General features: G+C 41.6%; 1 protein-coding gene across 2 annotated transcripts in view; it reads right to left on the bottom strand.

The window, feature by feature from the left end:
- npas3 (neuronal PAS domain protein 3) overlaps positions 1-12,635 on the bottom strand; it is a 159,837-nt gene that overhangs the window by 73,804 nt on the left and 73,398 nt on the right. For both annotated transcript variants that reach the window (XM_077620285.1, XM_077620286.1), the window contains exon 3: positions 10,879-11,123. In XM_077620285.1, the coding sequence (XP_077476411.1) occupies positions 10,879-11,123 (245 nt within the window). The remainder of the gene's footprint in view (positions 1-10,878; positions 11,124-12,635) is intronic.

The following is a 12,635-nucleotide window of genomic DNA, read 5'->3' as shown; positions in this document are numbered from 1 at the left end:
CACTTATATAAACCTTCAATATACTTATATAGGCCTTAAACATAAATTATAATACAAAATATAGCACTGAATCAACTTACAAACAAATTCAACTTATGAACAATCGCTCGGAACCTAACTCGTTCGTAAGTAGGGGAGCGTCTGTATCTTTGTGCAGTCCTGCATATTTCGCAAAAGTATATGCGACTCGTCGAGTGCTTAGCGTGTGGGCCTTACAGTTTTGAGAATGAGGGTTAAATCTCAGCTTCAGACATATCCCAGCTCACTATGAGTACCAGGTGGGGGACACCCTGAATTGGTGGCCAGCCAATCGCAGGGCACGGGGTGACGAACAATCATTCACGCGAACACTCATACTCATAAAGGGCAATTTAGTGGTTAACCAGCCAACCATGCATGATTTAGGGATTTGGGAGGAAACATGAGCACCTAGAGTAAACCCCTCGCAAGCCCAGGGAGAACATGCAAACTCTACACAGTGAGGACCAACCTGGGATCAAACCCTCGACCCTAGAACTGTGAAGCAGAATCACTAACCACTCGGTCACCAGACCATCCTGAGAGAATGAATGTTTTATTTTATTTTGTGAGTGTTATTAGCAAATGGGCTAACCCGCGAACCTGCATCTTCACAGTCCAGCGAACACGCCCCCCCCACTCCATTGCTGCTGCTTCCGCCTCCTGCCAGTTGATCTCTGATTCATTCATTTTTGTGTCCTCCAACTCTCCTGCTCGCTCTCACAAAGACATTAAACGCATTCCTTTGTGCTCACGCGAGTGGAGCGCAGGTGAAGAGTGTTTAAAGCAGCCATGGTGGGCCAAGGTCGTCGCCAAGGTCAGCGGAGTGAAGTGATGAAGTGACGTTTTGCTTCACTTTCACTCGGCCTCAAATGTGATGAGCTCACTAAGTATGATGATGGTAGAGGAAGGGAGCTGATGTTAGAACCTTGTTTACAGTGGGGCAGTCACTTGTCAAGGTCACCTTGAATGCATACATTGGGAAGGCATGCTCTTGCATGTTCGAGATGCTCACTCAGTTTCATATTCAAGCATAGGGTTAGCATTGCTATGTAAGTTATTTTTGTTTCAACAAAAAATGACATTTTATATTTAATATTCATTTTCTGCTAATTGTTTTCATTGATTAATTGCAGGCAGGTGGTTAGCACGTCGGCCTCAGTTCTAGAGTCGAGGTTTCTGTCCCATCTCGACCATCACTGTGTGGAGTTTGCATATTCGCCCCAGGCTTGCATGGGTTATCTCCGGGTACTCCGGTTTCCTCCCACATCCTAAAAACATGCATGATTGTCTGGTTGAACACTCTAAATTGCTCCTAAGTATGAGTGTGAGTGTGAATGTTTGTCCATCTCCTTGTGCCCTGCGAGTGGAAAAACTGAATGAATGAGTTATTGCACACGTCCACCTGTGTGGAGTTTGCCTGTTCTGCCCGGGCCTGCGCGGGTTTCCTCCGGGCACTCCGGTTTCCTCCCACATTCCAAAAACATGCATGGTAGGCTGATTGGACACACTAAATTGCCCCTAGGTATGGGTGTGAGTGTGCATGGTTGTCCGTCTGCCCTGAGAACAGCTGGCCACTGATTCAGGGTGTCCCCCACCTCTGGCCCGGAGTCAGGTGGGATAGGCTCCAGGCCTCGCAACCCTAACGAGCGGTTCAGAAAATGAGATGAGATGAGTTACTGCAATGAATAATGTTTGGCGATGTCTACATGTTTTCTTCTTTAAGTATTTATATGAAAACATAAAAACTGAATTATCTATTTCAATAATTGACTTAATTGCTCAGTTGGTATTTTCATTCAATTTCCTTAACTTTCAAGTTGATAATTCTATCATTTTTAGTAAGTTACTCTATTCAAAAAATGTAAATTAAATTCATTCATTCATCTTCCATACCACAAATCCTCATAATGGATGCAGAGGTTGCTGTCAGCCGTAGGGCACACAGAGAGACAAACGACCATACGCACTTACAATCATACGCTACCAGCAGGAATTGAGCCTGCGCCTGCCCGCATGGAAGTTAGGCGAGTGAACCTCTACACCACGAGGCGGCCCAATGGCTTAAGTGGTTAGCACGTCGGCCTCACAAATCTGGCGTCCTGGGTTCAAATCCAGGTCGGTCCACCTGTGTGGAGTTTGTATGTTCTCCCCGGGCCTGCGTGGGTTTTCTCCGGGTACTAAGGTTTCCTCCCACATTCCAAAGACATGGATTGTAGGCTGATTGGACACTCTAAATTGCCCCTAGGTATGGGTGTGAGTGCGAATGGTTGCCCATCTGCTTGTGCCTTGCGATGGACTGGCTACCGATTCAGGGTGTCCACTGCCTGGTGCCGGTAGTTAGCTGGAATAGGCTACGGTCACCCCCGGCTACCCTTCTGAGGTTAAGGGGTTCAGAAATTTAATGTTATTAAAATGTCTGAATAATAACTACAAACACAATTTTCATTAAGTGTTGATTATTTTAAAAACAAACTTTAAACAATGTAACTTTCTGTTTTCACACATTGTTCGTCAAACATTAATGCAAAAATCAACATGAAGACTGTTCAAGTAGGCTAGAATTGAATTGATTCATTGTCCGTACCGCTTATCCTCACAAGGCTCGCGGGGGGTGCTGGAGATTATCCCAGGTAGTACAGGTACTTCAGGTAGTAAGTGGGGAAAATCCAGAGTAGGTTGCCAGCCAATCGCAGGGCATAAGGAGACAGACAACCATTTACGCTCACACTCATACCTAGGAGCAATTTAGAGTGAGTATTGTATTCTTATACCAATTATCATAACGAGATGTGTTTATTCTAAAAAGGGCACAAATTGATTTTAAAAAAAGGCCACAGATTTAAAAGTACGATGAAAAAGTAAAGTGGCGTCCCGTTTAGCGAGCGCTCTCGACATGACAAAGCTGCAACGTCACATCACTTTTCAAAGCGATCTCGTGTCGTCCTTAATTAGCCCCGACGTCTTTCACAAACAACAGTGACTATTCTCTGCCATTACCACACGTTGCAGTGTAACAACGCCCCCCGCGGGGCTTTTGTCCGCCCGAAAAAATAAAAGCACTAACGGGCTTTCCGTAATTGTTTCCATGGCGATTATGTTCCACAGCAGCTCACGACGAGAAAGGAAAAACACGGGCCAAAAAAAAATGAAGAGGACGCGTGGTCGGGCGCCCAAAGCAATTTCCTGGTGTAAATGTAGTTACGCAAAGCCTGCAGGCATCATCAGCATTTGCTAATTACTTTTATAATTACGACGCATATTTGCTAGTGTCGCCAGACGGGACGGGACGAGTGACTCATCCCCACCCCCAAAACGGTTTCTTGTTATTTGGTGAGCGGCAAGCGGCTTGTTCTATCCATGAACGCTCCACCACTGTGCGGTTATAGCTGTGATGGACAATTTTTCAGTGTGGACTCATCGCCGACTACTTTTTAGTTGAGACAAATCATAAATCTTATTCATTCATTTTCTGAACTGCTTTATCCTCAACTAGGGTCGCGGGGGTGCTGCAGCCTATCCCAGCTGATTTCGGGCACGAGGCGGGAAATACCGTGAATTGGTGGCCAGCCAATCACGGGGCACAAGGAGACAAACAACCATTCACGCTTACACTCATACCTAGGGACAATTTAGATTGTTCAATCAGTCTACCATGCATGTTTTTGGAAAGGGGGAGGAAACCGGAGTACCCAGAGAAAACCCACACAGGCCCAAGGAGAACATGCAAACTTCAAACAGGGCCCCAGAAATGTGAGGCCGGTGCGCTAACCACTCAGCCGCCGGGCCGCCCCTAGAAAAATCGTATTTACTGTTAAAACACTAAGGAGGGCGGCCCGGTGGGACGAGTGGTTAGCGCGTCGGCCTCACAGCTCTGGGGTCCTGGGTTCAAATCCATGTTCTCCCTGGGCCTGCGTGGGTTTCCTCTGGGTACTCCGGTTTCCTCCCACACTCCAAAAACATGTATGTACGCTGATTGGACACTCTAAATTGCCCCTAGGTATGGGTGTGAGTGTGCATGGTTGTCGGTCTCCTTGTGCCCTGCAATCGGCTGGCCACCGATTCAGGATGCCCCCTGCCTCTGGCCCAGAGTCAGCTGGGATAGGCTCCAGCACCCCCCGCGAGGATAAAGCGGTTCAGAAAATGAAATGAAAAAAAATACTAAGGGTTATATGTACTTTTAGCTTGAAATTTACAATGTACGCAGACATTATGGGTAGCGAAAATTCATTCATTCATTTTCCATCCTGCTTATCAAGGGTCGCGGAGGGTGCTGTAGCCTATCCCAACCAACTATGGGCACCAGGCAAGGTACACCATGAATTGGTGTTCAACCAGCCTACCCTGGACGTTTTGGGGATGTGGGATGAAGCCGGAAAAGATGCATACAAACTCCACACAGGAAGGTCCGGATCGAACCCTCGCTCACAGAACTGTGAGACAGACAGATTATTCTAGTGCCCAGAGTTAGTTGGGATAGGCTCCAGCACCGCCCACAAACATTGTGAGGATAGGCGGATCAGAGGATGAATGAATGAATATTCATTCATTCATTTTCAACATCACAGGTCAAGGTCGCGAGGTGATAGATCCCATCCCAACTGACTAGGCGGAAGGCAGATTACACCATAGACTGGTCGCCAGACAGTCTTATGGCACACAGAGATAGAAAACCACTCACAATCACTTTTGATTGAGTATTACTATATAATTATAAGTTTATTATTGTGATAAAATGTTAATATTTGCCACCTGCTGGGTGAGTGAGAGTATAAGCAGAATTGTAGATGAATGAATGTTTAGTTTTTTCAAGGCACCTGTATGGGATTTTTAAAATATTATACAGTCAAATTTTGTTTTGTTTTGTTTAGCCAATATTCGAGTTGACGTGATGGTGTTTGTTAAACTCCCCTCACTTCGGTGTGGGCATGCGAGGGATTCATTCCCGCTCGGTGGTTGTATAATTGTGAGTGTGAATGGTTGTCTTTCTGTGTGCCGTACGGCTGACTGGGGACCAGTCTAGGGTGCAGTCCGCCTTTTGCCCTAATTCAGCTGAGCTAGACTCCAGTAACCACCACAACCATTGCGAGGATGTGCAGTACGAATGATGATGAAAGTGTAGTATTGATTTCCAAAGCAAAAACAGGATTGCAAATATCTCATTTTGATTTTTTACAGAGGTAATGAGTTTGCCTCCATTTGAGGACTACAGAAATAAGAGAATATATATTTTTTCGCTTTGCCCCTGTTAACTGAAATTTAATAACCTTTTCCGTTTCAAATTGCACGCAAAAACTGCACTTTGATATTAATGCCTATATTCACACTTGAATGATCTTAAACACAAAAATATTGACCGTACACAGAATAACCTCCGTCATAGGTTTCAGAGGTAAAAACATTAAAAGAAAAAAAAACATTTATGCCAAAAAAAATGTTTTTACTCCTTTTATATTTAAATGTTTACTGTTCATTTAATCATTCACTTCTTCGATTGCTGTTCATGGCATCCAATGAGTTACTAATTTATGAAAACACATTAAAGGGGTTAAAGCAGGTTGATATTTTTCCTTTGTTTTATTGCTGTTAGTGTTAATAAAATTAAAGTTTCTGTGTGGGCAAAGAAAAAACTATGCTTTTATTGAATCAGCTAATGAGTTAACTGGTTTTTGAGAGGCCCTTTGGGATTTTTTTAATGATTTAGGGATTTTTAATTAAATTACTTTGAGTACATGTCGATAAGTCATTTATTCTTGGACACTTCCGCGTGAACTGGGGCGAGTCTACACTGGTGGCCACTGACTTCCCCTAAAATTGTGCTGTGGGGGAATAATGGTGGATGCCATAGCAAGATGAGAGTGAGACGAAACAAAGATGAGAATTTCGCCGCAGCCACAGCAGTAATTGAGTGTCTGTTGTCATTTCTCTTTTGTGCTCCTCATCCACGGCTTGCTCGTGCCGGCATCGTTTAGACTGGATGGGACACAGCTTGACTTTATGTAAAGCGCTTGCCTGGTTGCCTACTTGCAAAATAACACTCACATCAATTACAGTTGGCATGTAGGGGAAAAAAATGGGATACATGCCACTGTAAGTAAGAACAGAAAACACAAAAGTATATATGCATGGAAGCAAGCACGCATTTTTAAACATCACATCAACTTACATGGCAGATGATATATAAAATGATTCATTCATTTTGAACCACTTATACGCATAAGGGTTGCGAGGGGTGCTGACTTCGGGCACGAGGCGGGGAACACCCTGAATCGGTGGCTAACCGATCGCAGGGCACGAGGAGACAGACAACCATTCACACGCATAACTAGGAGCAATTTAGTGTTCAACATGCAAACTCCACACACATATATATATATAGTATATATATATATATATATATATATATATATATATATATATATATATATATATTATATATATACATATATATATAGTATATATATATATTTTATATATATATATATATATATATATATATATATATATATATATCAGTAAAACCTGCCACTAATGTATTTTTGGTCAATTATTCATTATTATTTTAAGGCAATATTTTTAATAAAACCAATTATTTACTGTTATATTACACTGAGCTGTACATTATAGCTACAAATTTGCATTTTAATTGATGAAAAATATTATGAAACTAAATTTCCATGGAGAAAGCCTGGGTTACAAATGTATTATCACAAATATAATCACTTTCTGTCATCAAAGACAGAAATCAGAAAATACTTTTTTTCTATAATTTTAAATTGAAAATGACATCAATACATTTGAAATAAAATTAGAAAAGAGAATAATAAGAATGTGGGGTGGAAAAGAAATATTTTTGTTTTGGTTAACTTTTAAAAAATATTTTCTTTAAAAAGTACAGAAGAGTATATGTTTATATGTGCTTGTTTTTATATAACAATATATTACACAAACAATTAACTATAAATGAGTTGTCAATAATTAAGATTCCTACTAGTTGAAGCAAAAAAAACACTGGAAGCAAAATTGTGTTCACTTCCTCCAAACAAGAAAAAATCACGATAAATGTGTGGATATAAAAGTAACCTAGTCAAAAGCACACACACAAATGAACAGATGCACATTTCCATCCAGCTAAATGTTTCACAATTCCACTGCATTGTAAAATATTGATAAATAATTAATCGGAACATAAACACAAATACACTCCTCACACATAAAGAAAAACAATGACAAAATCTACTGAGAAAAATGCAAATAAAATAAATCTGCACACACAAACAAAAGCCAAAATTTTCATGTTTAATGGTCACCCATCTACTGCCAGCAAGAGTGACCAAGAAAATATGATATAGTGGAATCTAATGATATAAATGAAACTGCGCTGTGTGTGTTTGTGTTGATTGTATGGTGTCTGGTGAAGTGTGGCATTTTAGTGTCTGCTGCTCTCTGCATGCATAATGAAATAGCAGGTGTCGGAGCGGGTCACATGCACACAAACACTGACTCAACGGAGTTTAAAACACTCACACATTCCTCCACATTGCTATGAATTCCCACATAAAACACACGGAGCGGCCTTCAGTCTGGCACAGGCGTGCACAGACGCACACAAGAGTGTCAGGATTCTGCAAAGGTCAGGGTTGTTTGTGTGGCACAGCAGATGTGGAGAATGTGTGACAGCAAGTCAAAAGCTGCAACACTAAACTGCAGAAGAGCAACTGATGGGTCAATTAACGCAAAGGGCAATGTGGAAGAAGGGGGGGAGAAAATATGGAGCTTGAGCTCATATTGCTCACTGCAGACAGATCCACAAGTCTGTACTTGTACTTTGGAAAGTTTGGTAACAGCACAGTGAAAGTAGTAATGAGTGTAACATAGGTGGATTGGTGAAGCACCATTGATTCAAATCGAAGGTAATCCAAATCATCGATTAAAATTATTTACCGTAGATATTATGCTGTTTTGGTAGGTTTATATTGAAACATTTGGAATGTTTCAGCAATCAAATGGTCCAAAATGATAAAAGTGTGCTGAATTGTTCAATGCTTTTGCTGAAATGGAAGTGCTACCATAAAATTCATTCATTCATTTTCCATACCGCTTATACCTAGAAGGGTCGTGGAGAGTGCCGGAGCATATCCCAGCCATCTACAGGGAACAAGCGGGGGGGACACCCTGAATTTGTGGCCAGCCAATCGCAGGGCCGAAGAAGACGTACAACTGTCCATGCACACACTCATACCTAGGGGCAATTTAGACTGTTCAACTAAGCTACCATGCATGTTTTTGGGTTTTGGGAGGAAACCGGAGTACCCGGAGAAAACCCACAAAATCCCAGGGAGACAGTGGAAACATCACACAGGAAGATTCCAACCTGGGATTGATCGATCGCGGAACAGTGAGGCCAATGCGCTAACAACTCAGAAATCGGGCTGCCCATTCCAAAAATGTCTATAAAAATGGTATAAAATCTCTTGAATTGAATTGAATCGTGGCAGCTTTGTAACATTGACATATATTGTATTGTTTCCAGGGGCTCAGCGGCTTGAATGGTTGGCACATCAGCCTCTCAGCTCTGGGGTCCTGGGTTCAAATCCAGGACGGTCCACCTGTGTGGAGTTTGCATGTTCTCTCCTGTGTGGATTTTCTCCCGGTACTCCGGGTTACTCACACATTCCAAAAACATGCATGGTAGGCTGATTGGACACTCTAAATTGCCCTTAGGTATGAGTGTTAGAGTGAATGGTTGTCTGTCTCCTCGTGCCTTACACTAGAAAAACTGGCAGGCAGCGTCAGGTGTTACGTGACGATTTGTGAATGGATTGTGGATGCCTGGACTAGGGTGAAGGCTAGCACTGTAGTTTGAACTTTGGCCAAAACCTTTTAGGGAACTCAAGGGCAAAAAAACTGACTCTGACAGTGCAATGGAACCCAGCATGTTGCGCGACGAACTTGGCCACTTGGCTGAACTCTTTATGTTGGATCCAGAAGATGAGAACTTTGACGGATTTGTACATTTGACATAAATTAATGTGAGTACACATTACATCAATGATGCACAACTCCTGTTACTTTTTTTTAAACATACGCTAGCATTAGCATGCATGCTAGCCTATGTTTCATACTAGAACTACCATATGTTGCACCCATTGAGTTGAAGCACCTTGTTTACGGGCTAAATACAGAAATTGCACTTGCAACTGAGACAGCACCCTTAAAGTTGTTGCAACCTATAGGCGTGAAAATGCGGTAAATTTCTGAGCGCGTTTGTAAAAGATGGTGGTCAAAGTATGTCCTCATACAACTGTGAAAAACTGGTCATGCACTCACTTTTGTTCATACATACGCACGCACACACAGGTGTTTGGGTTAGTTTCATTAAAATGCATGCAGCTCTTCAAAGTGCTGACAACAATGACGCCATCTGCTCTGGCGAGGCGACCGTATGTGCCGTCTTCCTTTGGAGATCTTACCATGCACACACATTTTCACATGGACGCATACACCCCGGCTGCCGCCGTTGTTGGTTTCAAACGTAATGCACACAGCAATCCTTCGCTTCTAGCCTCTCTCACTCAAAATTGATTGGAAGTCAACTGCCTTCAGTGGTACTGAAACATGACTGACTTACGAGTTCAAATTCCTTTCATGAACAAGCATGTGAGTCAACTCATACAATACATTGATTTTCCACATTGATGAAGTGATATGTCCTAAATCTGTTTCTGCTCAGCAAATACAGCCAGAGAATTTGAACATCGATATTTGATCACACTTGACTTGGGTCTGACGGTCACTTTCATCTCAAATATTGGCCAAACAAAATAAAACAAAAATCAACTTTACAATGTATTCAAACCACATAGGTGCATTGAAGAAACTAAAACATTCATTAATTTTCTATGCTGTTTACACTGACAACGGTTGTGGGGGTGTGCTGTAGCCTCTCAGCTAACAACGGGCAGTAGGCAGGGTATTCCCTGAATTGGTTGCCAGCCAATCAGAGTGCACAATGCAATAAACTATTTATCCACAAACTCATACCTACTGTTTTGGGAATGTTGGAGGAAACCCTAATAGAGTGCCCTGACTTTAGTCTTGAACTAAAAAATCTGAGACAGTGAAACACTATAGACAGGCTAACCAATCCGCATCAACTTTTAAAACTGAAAAACGCCTCTCTGGCTTCCCATTGGCTAGGAGGACATAATGCTTAGTAAGTGCCTTTGACCCTCATTCAACACGTAGTTCTAACTCGCTGTTTCATAAGTTTTCCCAAGTGTACCGAATGCAATTTTATTCTTTGTGTTTCATCAGAGGACCTAATAAAGTTATTCTCTGTGCAAGTAAAAATAAAAAGCGGTCACGACTCACGAGTCATGCTGTCGCCCAGTTTTATGACATATGCCTTGCGGACTTTAGAAAAATTCTGAAAAGTCATCAAAAGCAATCATCTTTGGGTCGTAATTTCACCAAACATTACATAATTTTAAATTGGTGTACGTATGTTTTCTCAGCTGTCAAACATTTGCCCACTTCTCCTCCCTCATCCACCACCACCGTTACTTTGCATTTATCGGCTTAATAAATAATTTCTTCTCTTTTTTTAGTCTTTGGCACATATTTCATACCAAATGTGTATAATTAATAATTATAAAGAGTTAAAGGGTAGTATTGGTTACATTGGAATGGATTAGGGCATTTACATGTAGATTGCAACTTTACTTACGAAAAATTCAAGTTATGAAACCACTTCTGGAATGGATTAATTTCGTAAGTAGAGGCACAATTATATATAATTCATCTGATGTGATTTTCTTCCATCACTATTATTGACAAGCACTCTTGAATGTGTTGTACCTTTGACTGAGGTATTCGGTGGCGGTCCCTCCATACGCAGGTTCCACGGGGGATCCCCCTGGTTGGCAAAGTCCCTCATCTTCAGGTAACTGATGGTGAGGCGGATGATTGATGCTTTGTCCAGCTGACTGGTAATGGCACCTGGCAGGGGGAGCATTTTGGCTAGCTCGTAGAACTCAAAATTCTCCTTCCCTCGCCGCGACCTCGCCGCATCACGAGACTTCTCCTTGCGCAGAGCCTGAAGCCTGCAAAGAATGATTGCACAGGCACACTAATGAACTACCTTCCTGCTAACATGTCATGGAAAATCACATTGGGGTAATAATAGTTAGCCCAGATAGATTTACAGTACAAGTAAAGTAGCCCACATTTGTCAGTAATATTACAGTAACTTACAAAATAGTTGGAGTCTGTTTTGAAATAGTTCCAAATTTTATTGCCTCCCAGTGGCCAACATAAGCAAACAACAAGCATGGTTAAATTATGGTTAACAAACTCTTGACTCATTCCAGTTTTTTCTTCGTTTTAAACTATAAATACATATTTTAAAATTATTTTATTGTAATTTTGGTTCGTTTCAAGTTTAGTATGGACATTTTTTTTTTAAATCACCGTGGAATGCATCGCAAGAAATGTAGTTGTATATGTAATATTTCAATTTGTTTGTTTCCACCTTAAATAAATAAATTTAATGAAATTTGGATGAAACAAATGTCAACCAAATGATTGATTGGGCATCAAATGATTCATTCTTTCATTTTCTGTAGCGTTCATCCTCACAAGGAATTTGGTTTTTAAAGTTTTCAACCAGCCTAGCATACATTTTTTTTAGGATGTAGGACTCAAGTACCTGGAGAAAACCCACACAAACCCGAAGAGAACATGCAAACTCCACACAGATGGGTTCGAACTCACCGGAGATTGAACCATTGGTCTCAGAACTATGAGAGAGAGGTGCTAAACGGTCATTAAATTAGTCAACAAATATTTTGGATTCATCAAAATAATAATGGCTTATTTGCTGTTTAACTTATCTTGATTGAATGATTGCCTCCAGCTTCTCACAGTTCAATTGGATTGTCAATAGAGGCCAATAAAGTGCTATCTTTCCATATTCAACAAAATAAAACAAAATGAATGGGGCTTTTTCTGTCCCACTATGTACACATTTATGCATTTTTTCCGTGTGTGGGGTGTATGCATTAAAACCACAAGCTGAAAGTACGTCGTAAAGTTCGGCCTGCTAACTTGATGGCGTTTTAAAGAGCTTGACACAGGTGTGTATGTGGGCAATGTCTGAGCATGCCCGCGCATCGTTAAGTTCAGTGAGGTGTGTCGCAGTTGTCAGCCAGGAAGTAAGATGTGTGTTTTGGCGCGTGTGCGCAGGCAGCCAACATGTGGAGAAGGTCGGCCGCCACCATCAAGGTTTAACTTCCTGGTCAATTGGAGGGCAAACGGCCTGTTTGTCATGTGTAAGGGAGGACTGGTCACCAGGCAGATTTACCAGCACTTAGAAGCCGTGCCCAGCCGGAGCTACGCAGCAGTTTTTTTTTTTTTACTGGGAAAACGCACTTTGTGGAGTAGCACCACCAATTTCGTTATACGCAGCTGTGTATGATGACAATAAAGGGCTTTGATTTGATTTGATTTGATTTGAATGGAAAGTCAGAAAGCTCATCACTTTTGGTGCTACATTCAATGATGATTGTTGTTTAAAAAAATAAAAAAATAAAAACTAGACTAGGCGTTTTACTCTG

The sequence above is a fragment of the Stigmatopora argus genome, chromosome 15 (genome assembly GCF_051989625.1).
Source record: "Stigmatopora argus isolate UIUO_Sarg chromosome 15, RoL_Sarg_1.0, whole genome shotgun sequence".
Lineage (NCBI taxonomy): Eukaryota > Metazoa > Chordata > Actinopteri > Syngnathiformes > Syngnathidae > Stigmatopora > Stigmatopora argus.
The sequence above is the reverse complement of the archived record's forward strand: the minus strand, read 5'-3'. Positions and strand labels throughout refer to the sequence as shown.